This window comes from Bombus affinis, chromosome 2 (genome assembly GCF_024516045.1).
Source record: "Bombus affinis isolate iyBomAffi1 chromosome 2, iyBomAffi1.2, whole genome shotgun sequence".
Lineage (NCBI taxonomy): Eukaryota > Metazoa > Arthropoda > Insecta > Hymenoptera > Apidae > Bombus > Bombus affinis.
In genome coordinates this window covers 10,541,873-10,569,815 of record NC_066345.1, presented here as the reverse complement: position 1 = coordinate 10,569,815, position 27,943 = coordinate 10,541,873, and the positions used below count along the sequence as shown (strand labels likewise).

Below are 27,943 nucleotides of genomic sequence, written 5' to 3'. Positions count from 1 at the left end.
GACGGTACAAGAAGCTCAAAAATAATTGAACTACTAGAGAAACTAATATTAATCATCGTGTGTCTGTTAAACGTTTCAACGAATGCGTCAAAGATTAGGAAGACCAAGGTTCTATGTTTAAAAAATACAAGAAGTATCGAAAATTGTAGAAGAACCGTAGAAACGTAGTAAATCATCGCGTATCTGCGAAACGTTTGAACGAACGCGTCATGGCCGAGAAAAACCGTAAAAAATCGCTGCATAGCTCGCTCGAAAATTATCGATAACGCGATGCAACGTGACACACTTGGTATTCCCCTGGTTTTGAGATAATAGCGCGTCTCTTGCAGTCAATAAAAATTATCTCTCGCAGTTGCTAGTTTCCTATAGTTTCAGTATAGTACAGTAGCCAGACAGTATAAAGTTTCTTCGAAATATGGATCCGTCTAATTGTAATTACCATGTTTCACCTTTAGAGACTTTAGAGACGACGAATAGACGATACGAAGACAGTTTAAAGATATTGTCGGGGAGAGACTATTATTTTCCATGGCATGTCCCGATGTTTCGAAGCCAGGCGTGAGAACCGGAATGATAGCATGACCGGAAGAGCGGCTTGAGAACTGAGGAGACGCGCAGATAGTCGTTGAAGAATCGCAGGTATATACGGCGCACTGAGAAGATTCGAATCGTGAGAACGAGACGGGAAAACACGGCCGCCGTGTTCCCTTGCATACCACACCGTTTCATCTTTATAATAAATCACTGGAAGCCGCTCTCTGATCGAATTAATGCTTGTAAATTAAGCCGCGGAACGATTCTACACGCGTTACGTTACCGAGAAGAAGAAGCAACTTGGGGAACTCGAAGGAAAGAAAAGGAAAAACGCAGAAAAAGGAAAGCGTCTGATCGAACGGAGACTCGTGTGCGTCTAGCAATTTAGTCCCGTAATAAGTTTCACAATGAACCTTCCTGGACCATTCATAATCGATCGTTTAACGCAGTGACAGTGCGTTATCCGCTATCGGCCTCGATATGCTCTCGATTCGGGCTGCGTAACCGTGGGAAATCGTGACTCTTCATGGAACGAAGCGGACACAAAAAAGGAGCAAAAAGATGGAAACGAATAAAGAGAAAGAGGTTAGAGGAAAAGACGAAGCTTGTCGAATTCGAGGAAGAACAATTGTTAAGAAGGAACGAAGGTGGTAAATCGAAAATCCGTAGGGGGGTAAGACAGAGAAGAGAAACGGTGGGAAATCGGTGGAATCGAAGGACGAGAGCCGCGGTGAACGCTTGGCGAACAAATCGTGGCAGGCCACGGTAGATACGGCGGACACGGCTTCCGGGAAGGATCGTTGTTCCGTGACGGAAGAGGCAAGAAGAGAGAAAGAAACAGCCAACAATGCCCCGGCCGTGAATTATCCGCGAAGAATTCGTTTCTTTCCCGTCGGTTCTTACGTTCATGTTCGACGATTCACGAAGCGTTGCTCATTTTTACAAGTTCGTTAATACGTATATACGCGATACGGTTCGCGAATCGAACAATTAATGATATCTGTTCAATTACATAACGATGCCGGTCATTGATCTTCACGGTGGATACCTCCTGTTTCTCATCTTCAGCGAATATTATTATTTTATGTTATCAAGGAAGAGAAGCTTCGCGGAGAATAAACCTCGTGCTTGGACTCTGTAAATGGCACTGGAAGAATTCACGGGGGATTTAAGAAACGGGCCCGTGGAGCTCCCGTGTCATACACAGCGTCCGGCTATGCAACGTGGTTTAAGCTCAAGGAAAATTATCTTTCACGACTTCGATTGACCCACTGCGAAACGTCGTTGGCGTTTTTTTATCAATTTCTAAATATCAAGAATAATCGTGTTCGAGTCGAAGGCAATCGGTCACGATTCTCACGAAACAACCGGAGAGTACCCGAAGAGAACCCGGAAATCGTCGACACGCTTATGTAACCAATATCAACTTGGTAATGCGTCGAGAAATCAGGCTATGCTGAGAGATAAGAGATCGTTAATGCTCGGTAGGGAACGTGGTTCGCGTTCCTCGTAGGCAGTAAGAAGCTCTCGAGGCAAGTTGAAATCGTGAATCAGCAACGATATACGGCTCGTTCCGCCGCCGAACATTTAATGGACGGGCAAAAACCGCGAAAAGAGACTATTTAGCGATAACGTTTTATGTTCATGCCTGATTTTCTCGGCTATGGTCGTCTACGTGCACGTGGTGCACGAAAGCTTCGCTGCTTCTCCTCGCCACGACTTGGCAACAAGCGGCGACCTTCTCCGATGAAAAGGCGACGCGATGGCGTATATAGAGGGACACGAGGCAGAGGCGCACATTTGTCGGGCGAGAAATGGCTGTCCACGTGGAAGAGGGGACCGGGGAACGCGTACCTAACCGGAAATACAGCTCGTACAGGCAAAAGAAGAAAGTGTCGGAGAAAAAGGATGCGGCCAGGGTCTCTGTGTGGATCGATTTGCGACGCGACTCGACGCGCAACACCTGTCACACGAGCCGACCAAGTAAGTGCATTCGCCCTTTTCATTGTGCGCAATGAAAAGCTGGGGAAACGTACGAAGAATATCGTTTGAATCCTGTTCTCGCGCGTCATCCTATTAGCGGCGACCGGCTAATAGCATGTAAGATGGGGTTTAGACGAGTTTCGAGCGACCGTACAACTCACTGCTTCGTACATTAGTTATCCATTCCTCTGAAAGTTCAGGATCCAGAGGAAGTTTAATTGGTTATCCTGCAATTAAGGGTCAGACTTACCGCCTCTCCCCCAAGACAAGAATATTCGCCGTTCAGAAGCTACATTAATTAATTCCACAAATTGGAAAGTACAGAAAAGTGATTATATTACGAACACTGTCTTTTAAAATTCACCTTATAACCGTAAATAATCTGTTTCTTGAAAATCGAGAAATTAAGAAGTTAGCAAAAAATGGAGTTGATCGGTTTGGCTTCTGAGAGGCTCATCGTAAGACACTTAGTTTATTGTAAAATAGGATTTTTCTTAACAATCAGCAATTGCACGGTTTCGTATGTTGTATGCCGAGTTACACATTTCGAAAAATCTATCGCACAATTTTAAGCAGTATGGGCTTTCGAGCTTCTTCGGGTTCTAACAAGTGGATCGTTTTATTGAAATTTTTGATACAAAGAAATTCTCAGCAAAAATTGGGATATAGAGTTTATCTGTACAATAACAAACGAATCATAATGACTGCATTTGATTACCTGTTGCATCACACCTGTTGCTGTCCGTACACGAATCACGTGACGGCAGTGGCCGTGAAAAGATTTTCTCATTGTATTCCCGACACTTATATCGATCGTGTGGACGAGCCCGGTCGGACCGCTGCCATCGTTACACACCGTTTGCTGAAAGCGACCGAGCAATATGTCACAATTATACGCATTATCTCCTGTGCATACACGCATGAGATCATAGGGGTGACATACGAAACGATACTCGTAATGCAAATTGTTTCCGTACGGTTGATCAAAAATTCCAAACCGAGAAGCGGGTGGATAAGCGAGTAACACCATCGATTCTAGTCCATTTTCTAAGCTAAAGTTAGGGTAAGCTAAACTTATCGCCATGCAGGTGATGCCATTATCTTTCTTACGAAATTACACGCGTCCACATAGTACGATATCTTCCTCGTGAATCATGGATACCCTTTTTTTTCTATTTATACGCCATTACACATGCTGGTAAGCTGACTCAACAGTTACACATTTTTCCAGATACGAATATTTTATATGGGGACATCCAGGCACCTAGGAGTCTTGTTAAACAGATTCACGACTTCACCATGGTGGATCTTCCACCCTTTCTTCGAAGGGAATATTCTTGATGCCCGGTGTCGATAAAACACCACAGCGTTTGATCGTGCTCGCGTCCTCGTTGGAATCTCCCGATCTCATTGTTCGTGGGCAACAGGGCAGAAAGCGGCGCTTCCGGTTTCAAGTTGACTCGAAGCACGACGGACGGGTACAGGGCCTGGTTGCATCCTGATCGTCCAGCTAAACACCTGCACCACATTTCACGGGTAAAAGGATCAAGGTCAAAAAGAAACACTCTCCCAGGTTATCCGTTACATCCTCCTTTCCAAGACACAATTCGTCGTAACGTTAAGATCGCGTGTTTTACAGACCTCCAGGTAACATGTATGACGTTATACAACACCAGGACAAACCCGAGTAATTGGATGGATATGATTCCACAATAAATCAAGGTAGAAATCAAGACGAGGAACGATTGCACCGGCGAACCGTTTGTCGCCGCTCGAACGTGAGTATAAGAGAATGAGTAACTGTTTCTACTATCTCTTTTTTTCTCTCCTTAAACCGCAGATTATAACGAAAGAAAATCGTGACAGATGATAATGGGGAATAATTACTTTTACAGACACACTCGACCACGCTGCCATTACCCACATGTTTCACGGAAAAATGTCATCGCACCGGAAGCTAGCGAACGCACCGCAGTACCGGAAGTCGCCGTGGGACCGCACGGATGCTTGAAAATATCGCGTACCACCTTCGTGTTTCATGGGAACCGCTAACTTGACACGCACATATAAGTGCCTATGTACATACACTCTGTATATCGCGTGTAATATTTGTTAGAGTTAGATGATATAGGTATCGTGAAGGATGTTGGTAACTCGCTCGTGATGTCACCACAAACGACTTCTTTTTAGGGACCGCAGATACGTGGTTACCTGTACATACCTACCGTGTTACGCTATGTTATTAGTATTAGATAAAATAGGGTATTGGACGTTAATAATTCGAATTAGCTATTCACGAACGTACCCATCCGCTTCCGAGTACGTGTGCAACCCACACACGCCTGTACGCCCATGCTACACCATCGGAGGATGGTTAACTTTATGATTCATGAAACTTATCTTTATGGTCAGGTGAGTAACACCGTCGGTCCCATAACAATGGGGAAAGGTGGACGACAGATGAGTCCCTCTTTTGTCCGAGCAACATTAACGCGAAAGATCCGTGCTCGGTACTAGCAACATTTTATCACGTACGAGGTTAACGTGTCATTTACTTCGTGGCCTTTCACCATGATCGTTTCGATGTATCGAAGCATCGTAAAATATCTATAAAGTAAGAGGAATAAGATACTCGTTCTTCGAATAGGAAATAACGTTTGTCCAGTCGATGTTCCCAATCGAGCACGTGTCACCTCGTTCTCTAAACGAAGAAATACTGGCATTGATTCGGATCCAGAAGTCGTGGGCGAGCACGAACGTCATTTGAATTTGCAACTTCCTCGTCCTTGAGGAGCAAGCGATATTTCTGCGGTCCGAAGAAACGAATTGTCCGCGCTTCCGTGTCAGTGTCGATGCTTGGTCGGTAGGAAATTACTCGTGGAAAAGGCGCGCTGCCGTCGTTGATCCAGATGCTCCGTTAACGCTTCAAATATAAAAATAATCGGAAGAATCATATCGCCGTCTCGCCAACGCGTCTCGTCTTTCCAACCAAAAAATACTTGAATAATTTTGATTTTATTTATCTCCGAGCTCGAACGATATGTATTATTTCCGAATCCTCTGAAAAGCCAACATTCGCTTTTTAACTATCAGCAATAAAGAAGATAAATATTGACGTGCGGCCGAGATCAGACGCGCGTTGGAGATACATCATCGACTTTATTGCCGATTCTCTGCTATGTGCTCGGAATTACAGTAGGAAAAACGTTCTATTATCGTGTCTGAATAAAACACAGCAGTCGTTTGCCTACGAAAAGAGAAAGAAAGCGCGAGGTCTTGTAAGGAACGACGCATGATTATATAACTCATGCTCTAATCGCATTTCTTCAGGGATCGTTTAATTAAATTTGAATTGCGTCGGTGGTTTTTAAGGCAAACGACAGGCCAAATGTTTGAAGTTCTTATAAAGAAAATAACGATACTAACGGAAACATAGAGAAGAATCTAATTGAAGTCCGTTGGCAACGAATGGGTCTGTAATATAAGATTCCCGGAAACCATTATTTTCATTTTAGTTATTAGTGACAGTCAACACAACAATAAAAACTACGGTAGCACGTCATCCTATGGATACGACAATAACTCTAATGAATAATTACGACCATTAATATAAATGTGACGGGTTTTGATCGAACGGTAAGACAAATTGATTGTCATGACACGGTCAAGAATTATTACATAATCGATCGAACGTTTGCGTTTCATGATATCTACTGTAAATCGTACTGGTTTGCCGATAACGCGTCGCCGTGTTATTATTAGAAACGTAAATATTAAAGTACCAGCATCATCGTTATTTATAGGATATTGCACGTTATTCGTAACAAGAACTACAAATTCGTATCGCATCCGTGGGATTATACTCGTCCTCCGTCAAGGCTAACGCGAATCGCTCCAATTTCGTGGCCCACCTACCAAAAGAAACGCGCGTCTTCAGCAAAGTCGCGACTCGAATCGATGATCAGTTTCAAAGATGTAACGCGACTAATGTGCAAAGATTTATTGAAATCGATGACGAATCGCGACAGCTGATAGAGAGGTCTTTCATCGTCAGGCCGTTCAACATTCACATGCGAAATGTGTCTGGACGATGGCCAGATTCAAAAATAAGCCGAATTTCGTCGGATTTGTGATCGTCCGCGACCACTTGGCGTCTCCTCGCAACACGAAGCCGTCAGGCGTTTACAACCCGTTCCTCTGTATCGTTTTCGATCGTTCGATCGCGATACACTCGCCTCGAAAAACGCTTCTCAATATCCGCGATCATTCCGAGAATCATCACTATTTCCGTAATGTCCGCTTGGCAAAAAACGATCGTGTATCCTACGCTCTGTCTCATCCCCCTTGAAATAAAGATATATTTCTCGCAAGAAAAATGACAGGGTTCCTATATAAAAATTCTGAGACAACTCTCTCGTCCTACTCTCATCGGATGATTCACAAGGTTCATTTAAGAAAATCCATGAACTCGTTTGTCTATTACTCTCGTCGGAAATCTCGTTTTCAACAAATCTACCGAGCTCTCGGAGAAAGAGGAGACTGGTTTCGAGTCTCTTTTATAATCCGCGCCGCGTTGACGCAACCGCGTAACGGGTCCACGATGATGATTTCGTTCCGCGGCTACAACCCGTATTTTTAAATGCCGCCTTTTATCTTCGCGGCCGGCCGCGAATCTTCCGCGATCGCTGCCTATAAATCACTCTGCTCTCTCGTTACTACAGAAAAAGAAGAAAAATAAAGGAGAAAGACCTGGGGCCACGAGAGATGTGTTCTCAGTGAGAGTTCTCCCGGTGGCGGCACGAGAGGTGGGAGAGAAACGCGATGAAAAGGGATGGAGGGGTGAAGGGGCAGGAGGGAGGGGGCAAGAGAAGGATAGACAGCCTTTTGAGACCCCTCGGTGACCAGTTTAGTTCTGCTTGGCATTCGAACCGCACCAGAGATCATGTGACAGAAGACGAGCTAGGATCCTCGCGCACACTTCGATACAGGATTTGTTTGGACCAAGTTAGATCGTTACGAGATATAGTGGCTTGTCGATCGATCGCGATCATCAGTTTGCTATCACGCGACAGTAAGGTGCCTGAGAATCTGTTACCGTGGATCTATACGCGTTTTTTAGCGCACGTGTTAGCCGAGCGTTAATTGTTTATTTTCTCTCTCCTTTCATCTTTCGAAAAAGGTATAGTACGTTATCGAATGTCACCTGTTATGATTGAATCGGAAAGGAAGACAGTGTGCAAAAACGGTCGATAATACACGTACAAGGACGTCGCTGAATAGATATCGCATTTCCCTTCCGTGTTTCAACAGAGTATCAAGGATGACCGCTTCTAAAGCGGCAGAGCTACGATCGTGACGGCACACGCAACACGTGCACTCTGTTTAAATCAACAAACGTCAGGCGGCCACGTAAAAACGGGTAGCATACATTAACGAAGAGGAAACCAGGAAAGTGCAGGATCACTGTTCTCTTTTTCCCTCTCTTTCTTTCTATTAGCACGGCTCGCGGTGCATGCTCGCCATAAATGACACTTGTGAAATCAACGCACACATTTTCACCGCTCCGAGCGAGGAACTGTAGAAAAGAGGGTCGTTGACAGCCAGCACGCGTGACAAATATACCAGTGCATCCTTTAGTGTTTCCTTTCCCTGTGAAATTAAAAAGAAAACGTTCCATTTTTTCGCGTTTGTCCCGGCTCGTGATCCGATTTACACACCTGTCACGCGTGAAAATTAAATTCTCGCTTCCTCGGCTTTGTGTGTCATCTGTGTTCGGACTTCGTGCTCGTTAATTTGGCGAAGAACACTGGAAGCCGTCACAAAGAATTGCGAAAAGCAGATATGAGGTCGACCGGTCGCCACGCGATCTAATAATATCGCGAGTGGATCGTTGAACCTCGCTTCCTTTCTTTCCACGTGTCCATCGGGCGCAGAGGGAAATAAATCAGCAACTTTCACCGAACACCGTCGACAACAGTAGCTCATAAAACATGTCGGGGGACACGACGTCCGACGAAGAGGGATCGCAGGAGGATTCGCCGCGATACGACATCGACGATCTGGAAATCATCAAAACCATAGGTGAGCGCCACGCTATTCATCCTGACGCCTTTCACTGGCAACTCCTACTGTTCATTGCAAAACTTTCTATTCGTCTCTATATCGATACTCGAATAAAACATCGTTCAACCACTTATATAGAGATTCGTTGAACTCGTAACTTTACCTCTATACGACTAGCAGATCGAATTAATAGTATGTACTATCGGATCAATTGATAATTGCTTAAGAATTCTTTAAACAAGGTACAGATTTGTTAAGATCAATTGAAAACGCAAATGTTACTCGTTACGCGCTGTTGATTCTCCGCGAGAAAACATCAGAGACGAGGCGAACTACCCTCGAAGCAAGGAAGTGGGCCACTGGAGAGTGAGAGGCTACCGAGTGTATATTTAACTGCTCGTTAAGTTCGAGTTACACGGCAAGGTGCAGGTGTTTCGTAGCTGATTTTTCACTCTTTCGTCTCTTGTGTAACCATTCTTCGAATGACCGACGTTGGCTAATAGAAACGAGAACTGGAGACATTACGTTGCACGATGAAACAGCATGAAGCATCCGTAGACCAGTTTCTTTTAAACGTATTTTCAGGGTGTTCCAATTTACGTGTGAAATATAATAGCAAACAGGACGTCCGGGATCTAATCACCGAACTATCGGATCTGGATAATCAGGATAGTAGAGTATTACATGATCGGGCACGTAGAAGAACGATAAGCGATCGATCCCATATCGTCCCATTTACTTCGGTCATTGTTGAATTATACAGGTAAAGCAATGGCTACACGCTTGTAAGCGGTGATCGATCACGACAGATGTGCGGGCTGCTGCTTTCGAGACGTAGAACAAGTTTTGGACGCACACCAAAATCCTCTCTCGAGTGTCCATACGGGAAAAAAACGACGTGTCGAGGGGAAGCGTCTGGCGCGCGTAATTCGAGCGATGTAGCCACAACCAGCGTGATGAATGAACGGTATTACCTAAAACATTAACCTTCTCCGATCGAATCTATTCTCGCTCGAAGACTTCCTCTTTATTCGCACTGGATCGATGTATCTGTCATATATACTTTCGACGTGTCAGAATCAACAAAGTAATTTGAAAATCATATCGGATCGAAAGTGGACGATTAAGTCGTAGCAGAGTCTTGAGCCAAGTCGATAAAACAAGCTATTTTTCCTCGTTTATTTTTTATGTCGCGAGAAAAGAATCAGAGACGATCGATTACGTAAATTTCACGATATTTAAAGCGTCGTTACGCTGGAAACTGTTCGTCTTTCTATCATTGACACTTGTTTTCAGCTGTCACTGGCAGTCACCGCGATCGTTTCACAGTGTATACAACACGGTTTCGCCCCTTATTCGCGCCGTCTGCCAATTTTACCGCATTTATAATAATGCCACTCTAAAATACGCAAAACGCCCGTCCGTGATGAGAACACCTCGTGCGATGCAATTTACCGGTTAATTTCGGCCCGGCGGCCATCGCTGTTCTGTTAATTGGTCGCGGTACGTTGAGCAGACCAACTTTAGTCACCTGCATTCGTGGGAAAGTGCATTAAACAGACCGCGGACGACGGATTATGCGACTAGAGAGAGCGTTGATAATTGCCCATTGCCTCGAATGATCGATAACACGAATGATACCTTCTTTTTATTTGCGCCATTACCTTGAACAAGGAACGTTTGAATAATTGACACATATTACCAGATGCATATTTCTGAACGTATGCGATCGATAATCTCGACCATTAAAGAGCAATTGATTTGTTATGCGCAAAAGGCGCAACAGAATTCAACGAAGATCATTGATTATAAATTACAATAGGACAGATCGTGACAGGTCATTGATTACAATAAGACAGGAGTTTCTGATGAATTTTTACCTTCAGGCACTCCCTTAGCCTTGAAAATCATATGCAATCTTGATCATTAACAAATAATTGATTTGTTACACGTAGGAGGTGTAACAAAATGTAATGCGAAACATTGATTAACGAATTAAATGATTCTAATGAGTTTTTATTCTTAGGTACGGGCACCTTTGGCAGAGTGGTGCTATGCAGGCACCAAGGAACTCCCTTAGCGTTGAAAATCCTCTCAATGGTAGACGTGATCAGATTGAAACAAGTGGAACACGTGCGAAACGAAATCACCGTATTGAAAGAGGTCAAGCATCCCTTTATCGTGAACATGTAAGTCGAATTTGCTTTCTCCTTTCTCTCGTTCGATCGCTGACAAGCTGTAACATTGTTTCGTTGGTTACGATCGAAAACTGTCGCTTCCAACGCGAGGAAGTGCCTTCATACGATCAAGAAAGTCGAACGAAGGAGTTTCTGAAAAAGAAAGCGTAATTAAGAACGACGAGAGTGATACTTAAATATTAATCTTTCGTGAACGATTGTACATGTATTGTAAAAGATACAGAGAAAATAGCTCATTCTCTTGTATTAGATTCGAAATTACATTTTTCTGCTTCTCTACTATGGAAATTTCTACTGTTGTACCATTACCGCTTTAACATCGGCATGGTTTCAGGCTCTGGAGCGGAAGGGACGAGGCGAGAGTATACATGCTGTTAGAATTCGTAGCCGGTGGCGAGCTTTTCTCTTACTTGAGAGCAGCTGGCCGATTTTCCGGACCCACCAGCTGCTTCTATGCGGCAGAAATCGTCTGTGCTTTGGAATACTTGCACACCAAACACATCGTTTACAGGGACCTAAAGCCTGAAAACCTTCTCTTGGACAGCCAGGGCCACCTGAAAATTACGGACTTCGGTTTCTCCAAGAAACTCACGGATAGGTAAGAGGATATTATTTCTAATATATTAGTGGTCGTAATGATGGTTAATACAATAATAAACGATCGTAATATAACGATCGTTTATTTATTTTTTTTTTACTCGATTAATAATAATTACATTGTAGATGTTTTTGCAAATTCAAATGGAATCTAAGTGGAAAGTTATTAATTATTCTTAGTTACTATATGCCGTCTGTACACAAACATTTGTTTAATAATAATATGTACAGCTGTCTTGTTCAAACTTGAATCGTTCGTATAGGAATATTCCACGTATATGAATTTCATACGTATTTAACTATTAAATTACAGGTTTTTAAATCGTATCTTTGCTTCGGCAGGTCTTTTTTATTCTTATCTACACATCGGCAATTTCAACGTTGCTACATGTAATCATACGGCAAATTTACCGATAATTGCTCGCGATAGGACAACGTTTCATATCTCGAAGAATAATTATTTTAAATTATCGGTTGTAGGACGTGGACTTTGTGCGGCACTCCCGAGTATTTGGCGCCGGAAATAATTCAGAGCAAAGGACACAATAAAGCTGTAGACTGGTGGGCCCTCGGTGTTCTCATCTACGAAATGTTAGCGGGCTTTCCGCCATTTTTCGATGACAATCCCTTTGGCATCTATGAGAAGATATTAAGTGGAAGAATAGAATGGCCAAAACATATGGATCCGATTGCCAAGGATCTGATCAAGAAGCTTCTGATCGCAGATCGAACGAAGAGACTAGGGAACATGAGACAGGGGGCTGATGATGTAAAGAGGCATCGCTGGTTTAAATTAGTCGAATGGCCATTGGTAATTAATTAATGAATTTCACAAGTAAATCGATAGTGTCAATGTGAAATTATTTCTTTTTTTCATTAGAGTAAGAATAGTTTTTTAAATAGTATTAATTTCTTACTGAAGTATGAATAATTTTCTCAGTAATATTAATTTTTGTATTAAAGTAAGGATAGTTTACTAAATAATACTAGCTTCTAGTACTAATAAATAATACTAATGTAAGAATCGTTCTCTGAATAATATTAGTTTTCCATTAAAATAGAGAAAAATTGTTTTCCAAATAATCTTAGTTTTCTAAACAATATTACTTTCTCTATCAAAGTAAGATTTTACAGATTTTATATTATACTTTTTTTGTGTATATAGGTGCCGCAGAGAGCCCTGACACCACCAATAAGACCACGAGTAAAAGCGCCAGGTGACCCAAGCTGTTTCGACGATTATCCTGAAACCGATTGGCGTTCCCAACCTCCCTTGCCACCGGAACAACTGGCTCTGTTTCAAGATTTCTAAAAGAAACGTCATGGACAATCGTTCGAACATTCGAACCATGCCAGGCATTCATTGACGCAAATTCGTTCGAAGAGCTTCCGTGTCGGGATTAGGATCGTCGAGTTAACAGCATTGTGATGTGTATAAAGTTTCTCTTACGTTCAAGCGTAAGGGAGTACCTTTTTATTTTGTACATATAGCAGCCCTCTTTTGTATTATTTGGTTGTGCACCTCGTTTATTTATTCGTACTCGCTGCGTAGGCTAGGCATTTTTCTTCGTTGTTTTACGTTGTAAATAAAAAAAAAAAATGGAAAGAGAAGAACGATGTAACACGAAGGAGAAACCGTAATCTCAAATCAATTTTCATCTCATGAAGCTTGAGAATACATGTTCCTTCTTACACAAAGAAGTGATAAAAAGTGATGATAGAAATGGTCATAATTTTGTAAGTTGTTATATGTAAAGTATTGTAACGATGTATCGTGCGGCTGTACGCTACACATCAGAAGAGAATTAAATCATGAATTTTTTAAATTTCAACTGGTTATTCCTAAAGATAATAGGTATCGCTATTCGAACCTTGAACAGAGTACAAATTCGATATTTTAGTGTGTCATTAATTGCGATAAGATCGGTAAGCATCCACACCGTACATGTTCTATTAAATTTTCAAATAGTTAGTGAATAATTTACATGAATACCAGACACGCGATCCTGCTGTGCTATGATAAAATGCATTATTCTGCATTTCAAGAATCAGTATCGCTTCGTGAACGTTACCAAAGCCACAATCAAGTAGGAACATACTCAGAAAACTTGCTAAACCGTAAAAGTAGCACGGTAACCATGTCGAAAATATTCAACAACCAAAACCAGAACCTCTTATATCTCGATACAAAGCATAATGACACGATTCTAAGACAATCAATTGCTAAAATTAATGTGAACGTCAAATCAGATCTCACGAAGGATGTAACCGAATCAACGAAGAAAGAGGAAAAGAATCCAACACCACGAGAAGTTTTAACAGATTACCTGGAAAGCACTTCTGTACATGGTTTGCAATATTTCGGTAAAACGAACATAGAAGTCGGGGTTCTTGGGAAGATTCTGTGGGCCTTTACCATATTAACCTGTTTCGTCTGTACTTGTCATTCCTTCAAGGTACATCATCTAAGAAGGTACACGCGATTAAACGTGCGTCTCGTTTCAGGTTTGAGCTTGATGTTAATGCAATTTTTGCGTCGTTACAACGAGAATCCGACCAATACGTACATACAAACCTTCGATGCCCCGATATTCCGCGCGCCATTTCCTGCTGTAACCATTTGTCCATCTATACCAATTCCTCTGAAGAAACGCCTAGCCATTTTGGAGAACTCCATCTTACCCGAGAACGTGAGCAGAGAACTCGCGTTAGAGATGTTGAAGTACGTATATATATCAAGCAAAATTATCAAGAAACATCAAGAAGTATAGATAAAATAATTTCAAATTAAATACAGCTATGGACATCTTATAACTCATCCGTACATGAATAAAGAGTTTAAACAAATGGACAAATTAAAAGAATTTTTGGATGCCAATAAGTGGAGCGTGGCGAGATTCGTGAAAACTCTAATCAATTGCGAGGACATGTTCGAATCGTGTTGGTGGAGTACGGAACGCATAGATTGCACTAAATCCATTAAACATTCGTATAGTTCTTACGGACTATGTTGCTCCTTTAACTATCTTCTTGAGAATTACGTAGGATCCCAGAAGCAAGTATCTCGATAATATCCTAGATGTCCGAGAAATTATATTAATATAACTAGAATAATTTCTTTCGTTTAATTAATGTAACCAAGATCATTTCCTTCTGGATAATATAAAGGGGACAACCAAAACCGAAGCCTTTGAGTTCCGCTGATTTTGGACTGTGGAGCGGCTTAAAGCTCGTGTTCAATAAAGAAATGTTCATGATCACTCAAGACGACATGCGTAATTCCACTAGAATCGTGAATAGTAATGGCATGATGGTACGGAAAAACGACTTCGCGGAACGATCGATTAAGTCGAATTTTAAAAAATATTAATTTATTCACGTCCCTTTTTTTCTTACCAGGTATTGATACATCACAGAATGGATTATCCTGGTCTTAATACTAATATGTACACCTTGCAAGTGAACCATGAGTTGGAGGTAATTTATTCGATATAAAACAGATAAAGATTACTAGAATGCATTATCGTTGAATTGCAGATCGCCATAAAACCAGAACTCATTCAAAAGCCAGCAGGACTTCAACATCGTAATAAGGAGAAACAGTTAGTCCCCGTATGCATAGCGGAGGATCAGAACACTTTGGAATATTTTTCTGTTTATCGCTACTCGAATTGTTACGCAAATTGTAGAATCAAGGCCATGATACGGCTATGCGGATGCTTACCATTCATCTACGACAACATAGCTGAATCCTACAACATCTCAGTAAACACATTCTGTTATCGTAAAAAGATATTTAACGCGAACTTCAAAATTACAATTCGATTGATTTTTAGCGTTGCGAGATAGAACATTTGCCTTGTATCCAGAGAAATGCGAAATTGATAGGTATCGTGAAAGACATACAGAACGAGAATTTCTCCTGCTCTTGTAGAACTCCGTGCGAGAACATGAACTACGATAATTCCCCTAATTTGATATCTCTGACGAAAGCCAGCCTCCCGTGAGTTAAATTCGCATTTATTGATTTATTCTCGAAATTTTAATTTAGACATTTCTTTTCATTTCGAGCACATTTACTTTCAGGAATACGACGGACAAAAGTGCTGCGATTAAAGTTTACATGTATTCACAAACTTTCCAGATGCTGCTAACTCTATCAGCCGCCGACGAAACTTATCTCTTAGGTACCGAATTTAAACATTCTCGTCATTTCGTCATTAAGACAAGTTTCTTTAAAAGCTATTTTACGTTTCAGCATCAGTCGGTGGAATCTTTAGCTTGTTCCTTGGATGCAGCTTCCTCAGCGTCGTGGAGATCGTTTACTTCGTTTACCTATATTGTCGCGCAATCTTCGCGCGTAAGAGGCACGAGATTCAAACACACCACACAACCAACGAGATCTTTGTAAACGGTCGCCGACGTGTTTATTAAATCTCAATAAATTCCTCGAACAAATCTAGCAACGTTCTCTTTCCCTGCGAGAATACTTTTGTATCGAAACTGTGGATTTTTCCGATACCGCAGACTAATAATTTGACCGAACGATTCGTTACGTGGATTCCACACGCGGTTTATTGTGTAATTCAGACAAGCACACGTAGTCAGCGAGAATCTGGAGCAATTAGATCTATTTCGAGCGATTACTGGAACGCCAACGGAGGCAACGTTTACCACCCATCGACCAGTAAAAATATTTGCCACGCCATGTTTTCGCTTTGATGTTCTATCCTCGTGGTTATGTCACTTGGTCGGACAGACCTTTAATCAACAGATCCAAGAACTACGAATTCCTGGATTACGAGCGAGGATGGTTAATTGCTGTCTCGGTGCAGCGTACTTGTTTCGATCCGTGTCGAAACCGGAAGTCACGCTTCCCCCGTTGCCTGCCAGCGTAATTAATTCTCGTCGTGGCCGTGTAATACGATAAGAACGTTTTGAAAGCGATCTAGAGCGGCCGTGAAAAGTTCTGTAAAATTATGCGACAAGAGATAGGAAAATGTACGTTTATTCGACGGCGGAGGAGCAGGAAAGGCGGAGGATAATGTTTCTCGTTGTGATACATCGAAGGAAGGGAAGGCGACTAACGTTCCTTAACGATATTCTATTTATAAGTAAAAATATTCGAGACACTCGAAATCGACGGCAGAATCAGTAACACGATCCACGACAAGTAGCAGCGAATAAGTTGCGTAATAACCGTGGAAATTCGGTCAGTATCGCGTGGACGTGATCATACCGTGGAAATATTCAGGATAGGTGAGATGTGTTCATATCGTCTATTTTCGGAAGTGCTATCGAAAATACCGATTTAGTTTTCTGTACATTGGACGTGTTACCACCGTTGTGTAGCGACGAAAAGAGCTGGAACCATCGGTCGCTATTTTCGACTTAACACCCACGTATTTCTTAACCATCGTACGTATACCCCAAGATGTTTTCTATCTTCGCGCGAGCACTCGATATTTTTTCCTCGATTTTTCAGCCGAGTATTTCTTCCCCCTTTATTTGGTTTCCAACATTTACACACAGAGTTTGGCTCGCCATCGGCCGAACGCGTTTCCACGTGTGTAACCAGCCCCGAATAGTCGTCCCTGTGCGGTACAATTTTTCAAATTTACGAGAGAAAGATATACGGGTCCCTTTGATCATCGTACTAGTACAGTCACGCCCCTGTTTCTGATGAAACCACCTTAAATTTGGCTATTCCTTTTATTAGAAATAGAACTATCTCTTTGACGTCCAATTATCGTGTCCGTGAAATACATAAAATCGTGGGGAAAAAGGGTAGACGAACATGAAACTCATAGAGAACGTTGAAAGAGCTTAAGTGGGTTACGCTTGTCTCCTTCATTTTGAAACAGGTATCGTCGCGAATGCGACGCGGAAAGGGAGCAATCGTTAATTGGATGAAGGAAAAACTGGTATCTGACATATCCTGAGTAATCGTAGATCTATCAAGGATATCTGGTTATCGACGAACGTGTGTGGTATTCTTCGTGCTTCTTACTTCACTCCTAAAATCAACAAAAATAAAAATGATAATATACAACACTTTGCTACGAAGCAGAGATTTTGTTGTAAAGTAGCAGAGTGCACCATTGTTGCGGAGACTTCAATGATCACTACAATAGGAAGCAGGCCTTACGTAGCAATTGTCTACAAGGGATAATCGCAAGCGAACTTACCATGGCAAGGAATGTATTCTAGAGTTAAAACAATCCCGAGTACAACAACCAGAGGCAAATCAGCAAGAGGATCAATATAAAGTACGTGGTTAAGATGTTTTTCGTTTCGTGGGCTGCCTGTGGCATTTTTCGGCATTCACAGAGGACGATTCACGACACTAAAGAAAAATCAATATCAGGTGTAATCACGATATACATATACTCAAAATATTAATACCCAAAATATTAATCGTTGTGTTCAGTATTTCTTTTTTATTCCTTCTGCCGCCTTTTCCGTCAATCGATCGATTAAACGAAAGCTCGAAAAAAGATCACGAAACCTTCAAAAATTCGCTCGACGACTTAAAAATCCGGCTGATTACCGGAAACGTTGGAGTCAGACGATGAAATCTGAAAACGATCGAGACGAATAACCAAGCACCGCGCCACTTTGCGTACGATCTCCGACTAGATCACTCAACGCAGGATTCACGATACAATGAAGATCCCGAAATTCCTCCAGGAACCGTGTGAAATCCCCACCAGTTCGATCGCGGATACCGACACGTTGCACCTTCCCTTATAACATCTGATCCAGGATTGGTAGGCCGAGGTCCCACCACCGTCTTTTACTGGTGAGAAACCAACGAGTTCCGCCACCTCGAGTTATATTAAGCATCGTGAATATCGGATACAACTTCGGTCGAAAATCCGAATTCCGAATTCCGAATCGATTCATGATCATCATCGACCTAAAGATATGAGGGTTCAAGGTCATCTGGATGACGATCAAAAAAAGTTAAGAGTCAACGGTCTTTTAGAGGCATCATTGCAATGTGAGAAATTAACCAAACCTGAAGCATTAAAATACGTCATAAATTACATTGTCTCTAATATCTCAAATTTTGAACTTTTCTAAAAAATATTTGATTTAAAGTGTTTTATATACCTTTCATACACCTTTTGAGAAAAAATGCCAGAAGCAATGAAGATACAGATTTATCCACAGTTCTACGTACAGAACATTCTGCAGTCTTTTTATTTCTTTTTCTTTATTGAATGATTTATCAATGAATCACTCTTACTGATTTTATCTCTGTACAAGTTACAGATGGCTCTAATGGTTTGATGTATTAAATAGGGCTCGCAACGTAAATGGCAAGTGCGTAAACGTGCGTATCAGCGTTACGGCTAATACAACACAAACCAGCCGTACACCGTTGGTGCGTTAATTTAATTATAACATGCCGCAAGAAAAGGTCGATGTCATTTAACTATATACTAGAGACCAAAGGGAATCAACTCTTATTTTTAAGCGAAGCTTACTCCCGCCCACGCGTCGAACTTGGAATGTTGACAGAATTCACGTGCTGGCGCCACGGTATTTCCCACGTGACGAAGTATAACAAAAATATAAAACCTTTTCTGTAAAAAAAAAAAAAGCGTTGATGATTCACAAAAATATTCCAACGCGACGATCTATTATTTTCTTCCAAAATTATAGCAATCTCTTAAAGAGAACAAAGATAATGGAAAAGGTAAAGAGAATTTCTAATCGATCTTCCTTGAGTAATAGCGTTTAGTAGAGAGGAGCCTTTCGATTTGATTGATGGCTAGGGCTATTTTAATCTCCGACGAAACCCCGTTCACGTAGTTTTAACATTTGATTAAGCTACGCAGAACAGTTCCTCTTTAGCTAATGTATGCTAACATCGTTCATCATTTCCAGACCTTCGACTAATTTTAACTTGAAAATCAAACATTAACCTTATAATGGACAAAGCTCGCGAACAGGTCCGATCTAGACTTTGGACAGCTATTTACGTAATATTTGCCAGAGACACACCTAATTCATCGATTCCTTTACTTCTTAATATTTCTCAAGTTACCAATCAACAAATTATCAAATACAGACTAATACTACACTTTAGTCTTACCACGTGTATTTATGTATAGTAAGTAGGATATTACACAATTTTATAAAATATTTCTTTATTTCGCTCGCGATGGAATTACAGTAGTTTATCGGTAAAAAGAGAGGCTTGGGTGGTAACTTATAGTATACGCTATAAAATTGATTAATTATAGGAATGTGTGTCGTACAATTTTTGTATCCTTATTACTAACATACGTAGGTACACAAATATGGCGAGAATTCTGTTACAGGTTTGCTTAAGGCACAATCCACAAGATCTTCTGTTAAGTGTCTACATGGATAAGGCGACATTTGCATCAATAACATCCGGATATTTAATACCTATAAACAAGAAGGTCATTCTCGAAGGTGATTATTAACAGTTGCTTCATTGGCACAAACAAACTATCAACCGGTTTTTATATCCTTAAATTCTTGGCACGGGAGATTCCGCGCGTTTTAAAAATAAGAACAACGACAAAGGAGGAAAAAGATCTCTCTGTTCGACTAGCGGCTACCTTAGAGATTTGTGAAACGACCGGTTCGATGCTGCTTGAGCATTGTTCTCTGTGACTCAATTGATTAATTAATAACTAAGAGCATAAATACGATGGAAAGACCCGTACAAATGATCGCACGCGAACTGGTCATGCTTGTATATATTGAGAACAAAACACATGGAAACGAACAAATATCAAAATATTTAAGCTTCGTTAGCTCATCTCTATTCATAATTTGAAGCGTATTATTCACAAAAATCCTCGATGAATATTCAGTCATGCCAACGAGAATCCCAACACGTCCTCCAGTGAATAATCGAACAGCCTTAGGTCTAATTTGTACAAATCTGCCAACTTTCGAAGTTGCTTGTACGTCAACGTAGAATAATACTTTTCTAGTTTCTTCGCGGTTGGCTCACTGTTCACTGGTTTCGTTGGGAAACTATAAAAATAATTAATTTTGATTAATTAGAATCAAAAGGATCGATGCAAACGACCGATTTTGTTTCGCGTGTTGATCAAAGAACAATATACACGTAGCAACGAAATAGAAAGTAATGGATTAAGTAGGAATATTTCTTTGAAAGGAATGAACGTTCATAGTCGGACACTTTGATTGCACCAACAACGCGATATTGCTTCAATAAATATTGCATATATTTCTAGCTAGGAATTGAATTCTACAAATAAACACCTAAAAAGTATATATATTTTCTTATATAATCCAATAGATTGCTGGAATGAATGTGGAATGCCAGCACGTGTAATGATATCTCGTAAAATAATCATGCGTGTCATATTTATGCGTGAAATATTCTCGCGTGTAATAATCGCGTGAAATACTAGCACGAAAAAATTCGCTCATCTATATCGGATCTAAACAAGGATAAAATAAACGCTTACTTGACTGACTCGACCCCCATCCGTTCCAAAACTTCTGTGGCATCCTCAACTAAGCTCTCGTACTTGCTGACGAGATTATAATTAACCAGGCATGGATGACAGAGCTCGTAAATTGGCTTCCAATGCTCGTTTCGTGTCTCATTCGACGAATCATCTGTGACGAACTCTACGAATTCTCTAAATGTCACATCATCGCCATTTCTCAGCGATTCTACAGTGGCGTTTTGTCTGTATCTCTGCAAGAAAGAACGTTCTCACTGTAATTCCTTTGATATCTCTCTCATGCGAAACAAGAGCGGAAAAAGGAACAAAAATCAAGCGATACCCTGATAATCTTCTTCCCAAAACGAGTTTGGAAGTATCTCGAACTCTTCTCGTGTTTCGCCTCCAGCTTGTTTCTATAGGCGGACAACAACCTTTCCAAAGGATGCCTGACGACGATCAGCTTGTCGTAAGTCGCCAACATTCGTTCTATTTCGGACAAGGTATAGTTGGTGAGCCTCTGAAAGGTACCTGGAGAATGCGCCTGATCAGCAGGTATTTCCATAGGATCATTACCTGGCCATTTCCCTGTGGCCACCATCAGAACTCGTTTCCAGTTCGTGCACGCAACCTGATACACGAATCCATCGATTTAGAATGAAATAAAAGAGCCACAATAATATAACAGATAACGTCCGTAATGATCGTGTACGAGTTGTAAAACGCTCTACTATACAATTTCCAGTTACTTACTTAATATGTTTGCAGAACGACATTATTGGAAGTAGTAGAGAAATCAAGCTTTTTGTTAAAGATCAGGAAAATATATTATTGTTAGTTATGTTTAAGGACGAAATGTGTGATATTTTGCTAAATATTATGAATCTGTTGAAATCAAGGGTCGAAACAAGGAGTTTTTTGTTTTTAAAAAAAATTCTACTCAAACTTATATGTTTCGTTTAAGATAGTATCTGTTCCAGTGGAGTTTTTATGGAAGGATATGTTACCCTTAGAAGCTTCTTTAAAAAATGTTCTAACGGAATGTATATTTTTGAATGTGTATAATAAAAGTTCTATGATAACAAGTTATTTTATACCGTGTATTAAAAATATCCATAAGATAAATAAAGTTAATAAACTATTTAGTACTAATTATATTTAATAATAGTACTAATTTTGCTAAATAATAATAATTATTATTGATATGTTTATTGAATGAAAGGTATGAAAATTATAATATAAGTAATTAATAATTTCATAACAAATACTGAACAGAAAAGAGGATTTGTCAAGAATAATACCTAGATAAGACTTTTTTATAATGTAAATAATCTGAAATACATAGCAATTCTATAATATAACATACATATAGATAATATATATCTGTAAATACCATGTATGTATTCAGTAACATTCTACCTTCCTGTTATTTTCATTACAAATAAATATATTGAATTGAATTTAGACAAATATTATAAATAAATAAAAAACATATTCAGAATATTCAAAATATAACTGTAATAATTAATTAATATTGTTGTACTACTATTCATTGGATGGTATTTGTTACACTAATTGAGAACCTTTTAATGCCAATGAATATTGATTTAATATTGATGAATAAAATATCTCTTCTTGTTATAGAAAAATCTTTATTTTTATATTTTATAAGCTCTATCCAAATTAAAACTTTTTTTTTCGAGAACTTTTCTTTATCTATTCTCATCGAAACTTATAATATGAAAACATTTTCTAAAAAAGTTCCACGGCCCATGTTTTACGGAGAACCTATCAAAAAGTTCCATAATTCTTTCGATTTTTGGCTGAAATATTATTTTCGTAAAATCACCTACTCCTTTTCTTGCTTCCTTTATCTAGAATTTATTTGTACCTTGGGAACGTAACAATATAAAAGTTCGTGTTGTTCGTCGACAAGAATATTCCTAAAGGATTCTGGATTCAGATCCTTATTCAGAGAGTCTCTATCTTCGAAGATCTCCTCGCAATTGTACTGTAATCTCTCCTGACGTTCTACCAAAGCGGATCTTGCCAGGGCGTTCGGTCCTGTCCAAGAGTATACAGAATCCTCCGTCTCGAAGGATCTTCTTTTCTCATCGTTCATCGAAATGCGTCCCCCAAATGCGCTCGTATCTACTATTAAACTTGAAATATTGATAAGAAGCAGAACTGTCCCCCAGACACGGCATTCTGTCATCGTCCTTTCCGTCCACCCGGGACATTGATTTATCTTGATATAGAATTATTTATCAAGCTTTTTTATTTGTTCAAATGTTCCTGTAAAGTTCAAAAATACGTTCCATTACAAACGGAATTTCCTACGTATGAAAGCATCGTTCAAGAAAGAGAAAAGAAAAAAGAATGAAAGAATGTTATTTTGAGGTACGTAAAATGTTTGCTTTCGCGATCGTGTTATATGCTTTGCCGACTCAATTTTAATCGCTTGAGAAATACCAGCAGCTCAGCCACCTTACTTCAATTAAACGTCATTGATGTCAATTCTCCCGATTCCAGCCATACATTCACTCTTCGTAAATCGCGCGCAAACTCAACGAATTATTTAACCATTGCGAAAGAGAAAACAAGAAATAAGTTAAACACGTTCGATAATTATCAATGCAGTCGAAGCATAGAACGATCTATATCATAACCGGAATCCAAAAGACATGGTAATCAGGTCAAGCGCCACCGTTTCGAATTCTTTTCCGACTAAAGTCCTTTAAAGCCGGTTCTGAATGGACAGCGCACGGTACATTTGACATCTAGATATCTAGAGCATCCTTCTTTAACAAGCTGCGAAAGTGGGCTACGTTTAATTCGAAACGGCTTGAAGCTAAACCACTTTTCCGCGAAGAAAAAATTCATCCGATCTCTCGAGAGAAGACCTGTTCTAAAATTTCATAATACATACATATCCCTTTTAGGCCATGACACCATTTCTTTGCAAAGATTAAATTTAGATTAATTTATTAAACGTTAGTATGTAAGTTCAAAAATAGATTATGATAACAGAGTATCAATTTCTGTTACGTAACGATTTTCTATAGAATAAAAAAGTAGACAGCGTTATAAAATGACACTGTATTCATAAAAATTGAATAAAATACTCGATAGACTGGCTAATAAATTTTTGCACAAAAATTAAATATTTTGCACTCATCGAGATAACTTTGTCATCGTACGGCATCTTTCCATATTATCATTTTACTTGTAACATCTTACAAAGGTTTAAAACAACAACTATGAGAACTGACAAGTTTCATGCCAAAAAGCATCCTGATCTAAATACCTTCTGGATTCATGAATGGAGACATCGATATTCATGGCTATGAAATTACTATGCCCGTTATAACTGATCCTTAGTTATCGGTGACGCTTCAGTTGTTAACGCCGACTCTTAACGTCAAAAGACCACAGAAAAACAAAAAGACGACATTTTTACAATTATTCTAACAATTATCGTTAGATTTATTTCGAAATTCCCTTATCCAAGTAATTATGGACGAAGGATTAACGGCGAACGAACAAGACTCATTCAATATATAAATGAGCTAACCTCTCGATAACCTTCGACCATGATATCGGTTGAGACTAAAATACGAAAGTGAACTATACTGTAGATAGAATAATAGACATTAAAAATTCATTACGTCAATAAAGCGGTCTAATAATCGAACGACGTTACCAATCAAATCTCGTATTCCATTATGCAATGGCATTGGAACTCGTTCTTGACCGTATCGTGTGAGTCTTCCTTCTGATTAAGAACCATAGTGATAAATACTTACGTTTATCTTTTGCATCAATAGAAATTATCGATGCCACGAGTTATCGATATTCGTCGTGCTTAACTGTCAACAAGAACACGCGAGCAGTCCAGCCGGAAAATTACTCGAATACGCGTCATCGTCCTTGAATAGTCGAAAGATGAGAGAGACTCACCCGTTAGACGTCAACAGATTGGACCATGGGCTGCCAAATTCTACGTGGCATGTTTTGCTGGCTCGTGCACCTTCGTAAAAACTTTATCGAACGTCCCTCCAAAATTCTTGGGAATTCGTTCCAAAAAATACCGCGGATAAACTACCTCTTATATGAAACAACCTACATTTAACCTCTAGTTAAATTTTTTAATCTAATTTGATTAATCGATGACAAACGCGTGACGCGAAATGTCACTAGAAACGCCGAAGATTTCGAGGTAGACACGCGACACGAAATACTTCGAACAGTCGAGCCGATACGATGGATAAACGGCTATTGCCTTGACTCGAAGGCCCCTCTGACATAAGAATGGAACGTGGTGCCAGTTTGTAGAAGTGAAAGAAACTGTGCGCGCGCGTCTGTTACGTCCCATCCTCGTTTCTTCGCTGGCAAACGTGACGATCCTTTTTCTTCACCTGTGTACCCACTTTCCGAAGCTGGGGTTGCCACAAATTCGTCTAGTAGATATTGCAAAATTTCATTTCTCTTCATTAAGATTCCCTAAGTTCGTTAAGATAGTTCGTTAGATATTACATGGTATAGAAAATATGCATATCATAGAAGGATAATCTTAATCATATTATAAATTGTTGACTATTTCATATACAATTTGTTTTTTTCCACTTCGTATATAAGGTGAAAAAAAATTAACGTTGAAGACATATAAATAGGTGCAATAATGACTTCGACCTTGTTAATTACCAGCATTTAGGATTTTCCATTCGTTGCAATCAAATAACATGTGATCAATAATTACAAAGAATAAAAAATGAATGAGATGCATAACAAAGTTCTGATCAAACATATTTCTACCGACAGATCTAGCGTGAGTCGACGACAAATAGTCGCCCAAAGAAGGTAAAACAGAAATAATTCTATCATTTTGCACTTCCTACACGTAAGGTACCGAATTATAGTCACCTGTTGGTCCGTCACGTCATATCGTTTATACCAACTGGAGAAAGTGTTTAGCCTTCAGTCCCCTTTTGTACCGTCAACCTATCACAAATAGCTGTAGTCTCGTTTCGGTCTTCGTTGACTAACCATCGCCTAAAAATAAATAAAACGAAGTATCGTAGGAGGTTAAAGAGATTATCGTCGTTAGTAATATTGCATAAAATCGAGTAAACCAGTGAGGAAAAGCAGAACTGGGATTTTGTGAAAATCATACCGTGTCATGATCATTACATATTATTGCTATCATATTTGTTTACGAAAAATAGAACAGTCCAATAATTTAGGTAACACATTAACAACACGAATTATGCTTGTAATTCTATATATAGAAAATAAATTATAAAATATTTTAAACTGATGAACTAATAGTTTAAAGATTCTTCATGATCATTGAAATTATTTTCTTGTATAAAAAGTTGATATGGTCAATCTTCTCGATTTTATTTAAATTAGAACATAAAATGTTTTGCAGACAACAACCTCCTATCATTTTGTTCGGTTCTATAAAACGAAATAATTACTTCAAAGGAAAATGCTACAACAAGTTGTATTCTGGCTATTCGTCATTGTGCTGGTGTTGTGGTTATTTTCAAATTCTGTCAGCAGAATTTGTGGTGCGCTATGGGAGATCCTCGTGCCGATAATTAACTCGAAACCACTCGATCTACGAGCAAAATTCGGCGATTGGGCAGGTAAGAATTACTCACATATATAACGTATGTATTCGTCAAATATTGAGACATATTTCATTTAAGTCGTAACTGGATCTACCGATGGGATTGGCAAAGCTTACGCAAAAGAGTTAGCTGCAAAAGGAATAAACCTGGTGCTAATCAGTCGTACTCTAGAGAAACTGGAAAAAACAAAAAATGAAATTGTACAAGAGAATCCGACGATCAAAGTAGAGGTGATTGTGGCGGATTTCAGCAAAGGCAAAGAAATTTTCCAGAAGCTTGCGAAAGAACTGAAAGATATTCCAATTGGTATCTTAGGTAACTAAGACATCCTCATCTTCTTGCGTATTTTGTCTACGTTTATGAATTCATTTATAAATTTTACATTTTACGCAACATAATATTTATCTATTGAAAGTCATTAACGTAAAATAAAATGCTCGTCTAGTTATACATATAATCCTAGTTCAACGTTGTAGTGAACAACGTGGGTACGCAGTATAGTTATCCGATGTATGTTGGTGAAGTCCCAGAAGACACATTATGGGATATCATCAATGTCAACGTTGGAGCTACTACATTAATGACACGAATAGTCATCGGACAAATGCAAAAACGTGGAAAAGGCGCTATCGTTAACATATCATCCGGTTCGGCATTTCAACCATTGCCATTAATGACCGTGTACGCAGCGACAAAGATTTACATCAAAAGCTTTTCTGAGGCGCTCGGAGCCGAATATTCCAAGTGTGGAATAACTGTACAGCATTTGACCCCGTTTTTCGTAAATACAAAGATAAACGCGTTCAGCGATCGATTACAGGTAAATCGAAAATAAATACGTGAAAATAAGTAAATTAATTTGCAGATAATGGTTGTAATTAATTAATAACGTTACAGGTATCTAGTATTTTTGTTCCCAATCCGACGACATATGCCAAAAATGCAATTAACACGCTTGGAAAGACGAATTCCAGTACAGGCTATTGGAGCCACGGGATTCAGAAGATCATTATACTACTTTTACCGGTACAAATAAGAACAATATGTGGAATGTTTATAAATAAGTCTTTAAGGAATGACTATTTCAAGCAGAAAAGAAGTAACTAACCACCAAACAACGTGTACTTGTCAAAGAGACAATTCCATACTATTATTAATTAGATGAAAAAATTTAATTATATGTATATTCGATAATTGTTACAAAGTTGAGTCCCGATATACATAGATATACGATGTACAAGACGTAGGAAGTGCAAAGAAATATTATTATTTCATGTATTTGATATGATGTCTTATTAATTACTTGACTAATCACATGGAAGAATATGAAATTCATTGTCAAGGATTAAAATTCCCGCGTATTTCAAAACAACCAGTCATAAATGTGTTTTAGAAAGTATAATTACATAATAAATGTTTTCTATCAAATTGAAAATATCTGTTCGTTATTCATGTCAAGTATTGC

The 27,943-nt window shown here is 39.5% G+C and overlaps 4 protein-coding genes and 1 long non-coding RNA gene across 17 annotated transcripts; 3 read left to right on the top strand and 2 right to left on the bottom strand.

The window, feature by feature from the left end:
- Nucleotides 1-7,442: 7,442 nt before the first annotated feature.
- On the top strand, nt 7,443-13,201 carry LOC126928951 (cAMP-dependent protein kinase catalytic subunit PRKX). Of its 3 annotated transcripts, none has more exons than XM_050744893.1 (5): nt 7,443-8,598; nt 10,607-10,769; nt 11,113-11,376; nt 11,856-12,186; nt 12,541-13,201. In XM_050744893.1, the coding sequence occupies exons 1-5, from the start codon at nt 8,508-8,510 to the stop codon at nt 12,685-12,687; spliced, it is 996 nt and encodes a 331-aa protein (XP_050600850.1). In that variant the 5' UTR covers nt 7,443-8,507; the 3' UTR covers nt 12,688-13,201. The 3 variants fall into 3 exon arrangements, with proteins under 3 accessions (XP_050600850.1, XP_050600851.1, XP_050600852.1); XM_050744894.1 differs by lacking the exon at nt 7,443-8,598 and adding an exon at nt 9,374-9,547; XM_050744895.1 differs by lacking the exon at nt 7,443-8,598 and adding an exon at nt 9,923-10,538.
- Nucleotides 13,202-13,350: 149 nt separating this feature from the next.
- LOC126928925 (sodium channel protein Nach-like) lies at nt 13,351-15,833 on the top strand. Of its 4 annotated transcripts, none has more exons than XM_050744829.1 (8): nt 13,351-13,811; nt 13,881-14,097; nt 14,173-14,430; nt 14,544-14,688; nt 14,775-14,852; nt 14,913-15,140; nt 15,212-15,378; nt 15,462-15,833. In XM_050744829.1, the coding sequence occupies exons 1-8, from the start codon at nt 13,361-13,363 to the stop codon at nt 15,784-15,786; spliced, it is 1,869 nt and encodes a 622-aa protein (XP_050600786.1). In that variant the 5' UTR covers nt 13,351-13,360; the 3' UTR covers nt 15,787-15,833. The 4 variants fall into 4 exon arrangements, with proteins under 4 accessions (XP_050600786.1, XP_050600785.1, XP_050600784.1 ...); XM_050744828.1 differs by having other exon boundaries at nt 13,351-14,097; nt 15,462-15,562; nt 15,634-15,833; XM_050744830.1 differs by having other exon boundaries at nt 13,703-13,807.
- A 1,240-nt stretch (nt 15,834-17,073) lies between these two features.
- On the bottom strand, nt 17,074-24,949 carry LOC126928950 (carbohydrate sulfotransferase 11). 4 transcript variants are annotated; one of them, XM_050744892.1, is made up of 6 exons: nt 24,803-24,949; nt 22,734-23,137; nt 21,186-21,473; nt 20,861-21,096; nt 18,869-18,967; nt 17,074-17,392 (listed from the first exon to the last, which is right to left on the bottom strand). In XM_050744892.1, the coding sequence occupies exons 2-6, from the start codon at nt 23,055-23,057 to the stop codon at nt 17,347-17,349; spliced, it is 993 nt and encodes a 330-aa protein (XP_050600849.1). In that variant the 5' UTR covers nt 23,058-23,137; nt 24,803-24,949; the 3' UTR covers nt 17,074-17,346. The 4 variants fall into 4 exon arrangements, with proteins under 4 accessions (XP_050600849.1, XP_050600846.1, XP_050600845.1 ...); XM_050744889.1 differs by lacking the exons at nt 17,074-17,392; nt 18,869-18,967 and adding exons at nt 19,518-20,399; nt 24,649-24,711 and having other exon boundaries at nt 24,803-24,948; XM_050744888.1 differs by lacking the exons at nt 17,074-17,392; nt 18,869-18,967 and adding an exon at nt 19,518-20,399.
- Nucleotides 17,560-18,862, bottom strand: LOC126928979 (uncharacterized). Its single transcript, XR_007717021.1, has 2 exons — nt 17,781-18,862; nt 17,560-17,721 (listed from the first exon to the last, which is right to left on the bottom strand). It is a non-coding gene; the product is annotated as an uncharacterized LOC126928979 (long non-coding RNA).
- LOC126928952 (inactive hydroxysteroid dehydrogenase-like protein 1) lies at nt 24,425-27,913 on the top strand. 5 transcript variants are annotated; one of them, XM_050744896.1, is made up of 6 exons: nt 25,164-25,305; nt 25,664-25,702; nt 26,274-26,493; nt 26,557-26,793; nt 26,955-27,298; nt 27,376-27,913. In XM_050744896.1, exons 3-6 carry the CDS (start codon nt 26,334-26,336, stop codon nt 27,583-27,585), a joined length of 951 nt encoding a protein of 316 aa, XP_050600853.1. In that variant the 5' UTR covers nt 25,164-25,305; nt 25,664-25,702; nt 26,274-26,333; the 3' UTR covers nt 27,586-27,913. The 5 variants fall into 5 exon arrangements, with proteins under 5 accessions (XP_050600858.1, XP_050600853.1, XP_050600854.1 ...); XM_050744897.1 differs by having other exon boundaries at nt 25,176-25,305; nt 25,550-25,702; XM_050744901.1 differs by lacking the exons at nt 25,164-25,305; nt 25,664-25,702 and adding an exon at nt 24,425-24,604.
- Nucleotides 27,914-27,943: the final 30 nt, after the last annotated feature.

What these genes read in the sequence shown, in the direction of transcription:
- LOC126928951 (XM_050744893.1), top strand. Translation starts at nt 8,508, where the DNA reads ATGTCGGGGGACACGACGTCCGACGAAGAGGGATCGCAGGAGGATTCG. An exon ending in CATCCCTTTATCGTGAACAT is followed by an intron (nt 10,770 to 11,112) that starts GTAAGTCGAATT and finishes GCATGGTTTCAG; the next exon opens with GCTCTGGAGCGGAAGGGACG. An exon ending in AATTAGTCGAATGGCCATTG is followed by an intron (nt 12,187 to 12,540) that starts GTAATTAATTAA and finishes TTGTGTATATAG; the next exon opens with GTGCCGCAGAGAGCCCTGAC.
- LOC126928925 (XM_050744827.1), top strand. Translation starts at nt 13,361, where the DNA reads ATGAATACCAGACACGCGATCCTGCTGTGCTATGATAAAATGCATTAT. An exon ending in CTCGCGTTAGAGATGTTGAA is followed by an intron (nt 14,098 to 14,172) that starts GTACGTATATAT and finishes AATTAAATACAG; the next exon opens with CTATGGACATCTTATAACTC. An exon ending in TGAATAGTAATGGCATGATG is followed by an intron (nt 14,689 to 14,774) that starts GTACGGAAAAAC and finishes TTTTCTTACCAG; the next exon opens with GTATTGATACATCACAGAAT.
- LOC126928950 (XM_050744888.1), bottom strand. Translation starts at nt 23,057, where the DNA reads ATGACAGAATGCCGTGTCTGGGGGACAGTTCTGCTTCTTATCAATATT. An exon ending in TATATTGTTACGTTCCCAAG is followed by an intron (nt 21,474 to 22,733) that starts GTACAAATAAAT and finishes TTCGTGTATCAG; the next exon opens with GTTGCGTGCACGAACTGGAA. An exon ending in TTGGGAAGAAGATTATCAGG is followed by an intron (nt 21,097 to 21,185) that starts GTATCGCTTGAT and finishes TCTTTCTTGCAG; the next exon opens with AGATACAGACAAAACGCCAC.
- LOC126928952 (XM_050744901.1), top strand. Translation starts at nt 26,334, where the DNA reads ATGCTACAACAAGTTGTATTCTGGCTATTCGTCATTGTGCTGGTGTTG. An exon ending in AAAATTCGGCGATTGGGCAG is followed by an intron (nt 26,494 to 26,556) that starts GTAAGAATTACT and finishes ATTTCATTTAAG; the next exon opens with TCGTAACTGGATCTACCGAT. An exon ending in CGTTCAGCGATCGATTACAG is followed by an intron (nt 27,299 to 27,375) that starts GTAAATCGAAAA and finishes ATAACGTTACAG; the next exon opens with GTATCTAGTATTTTTGTTCC.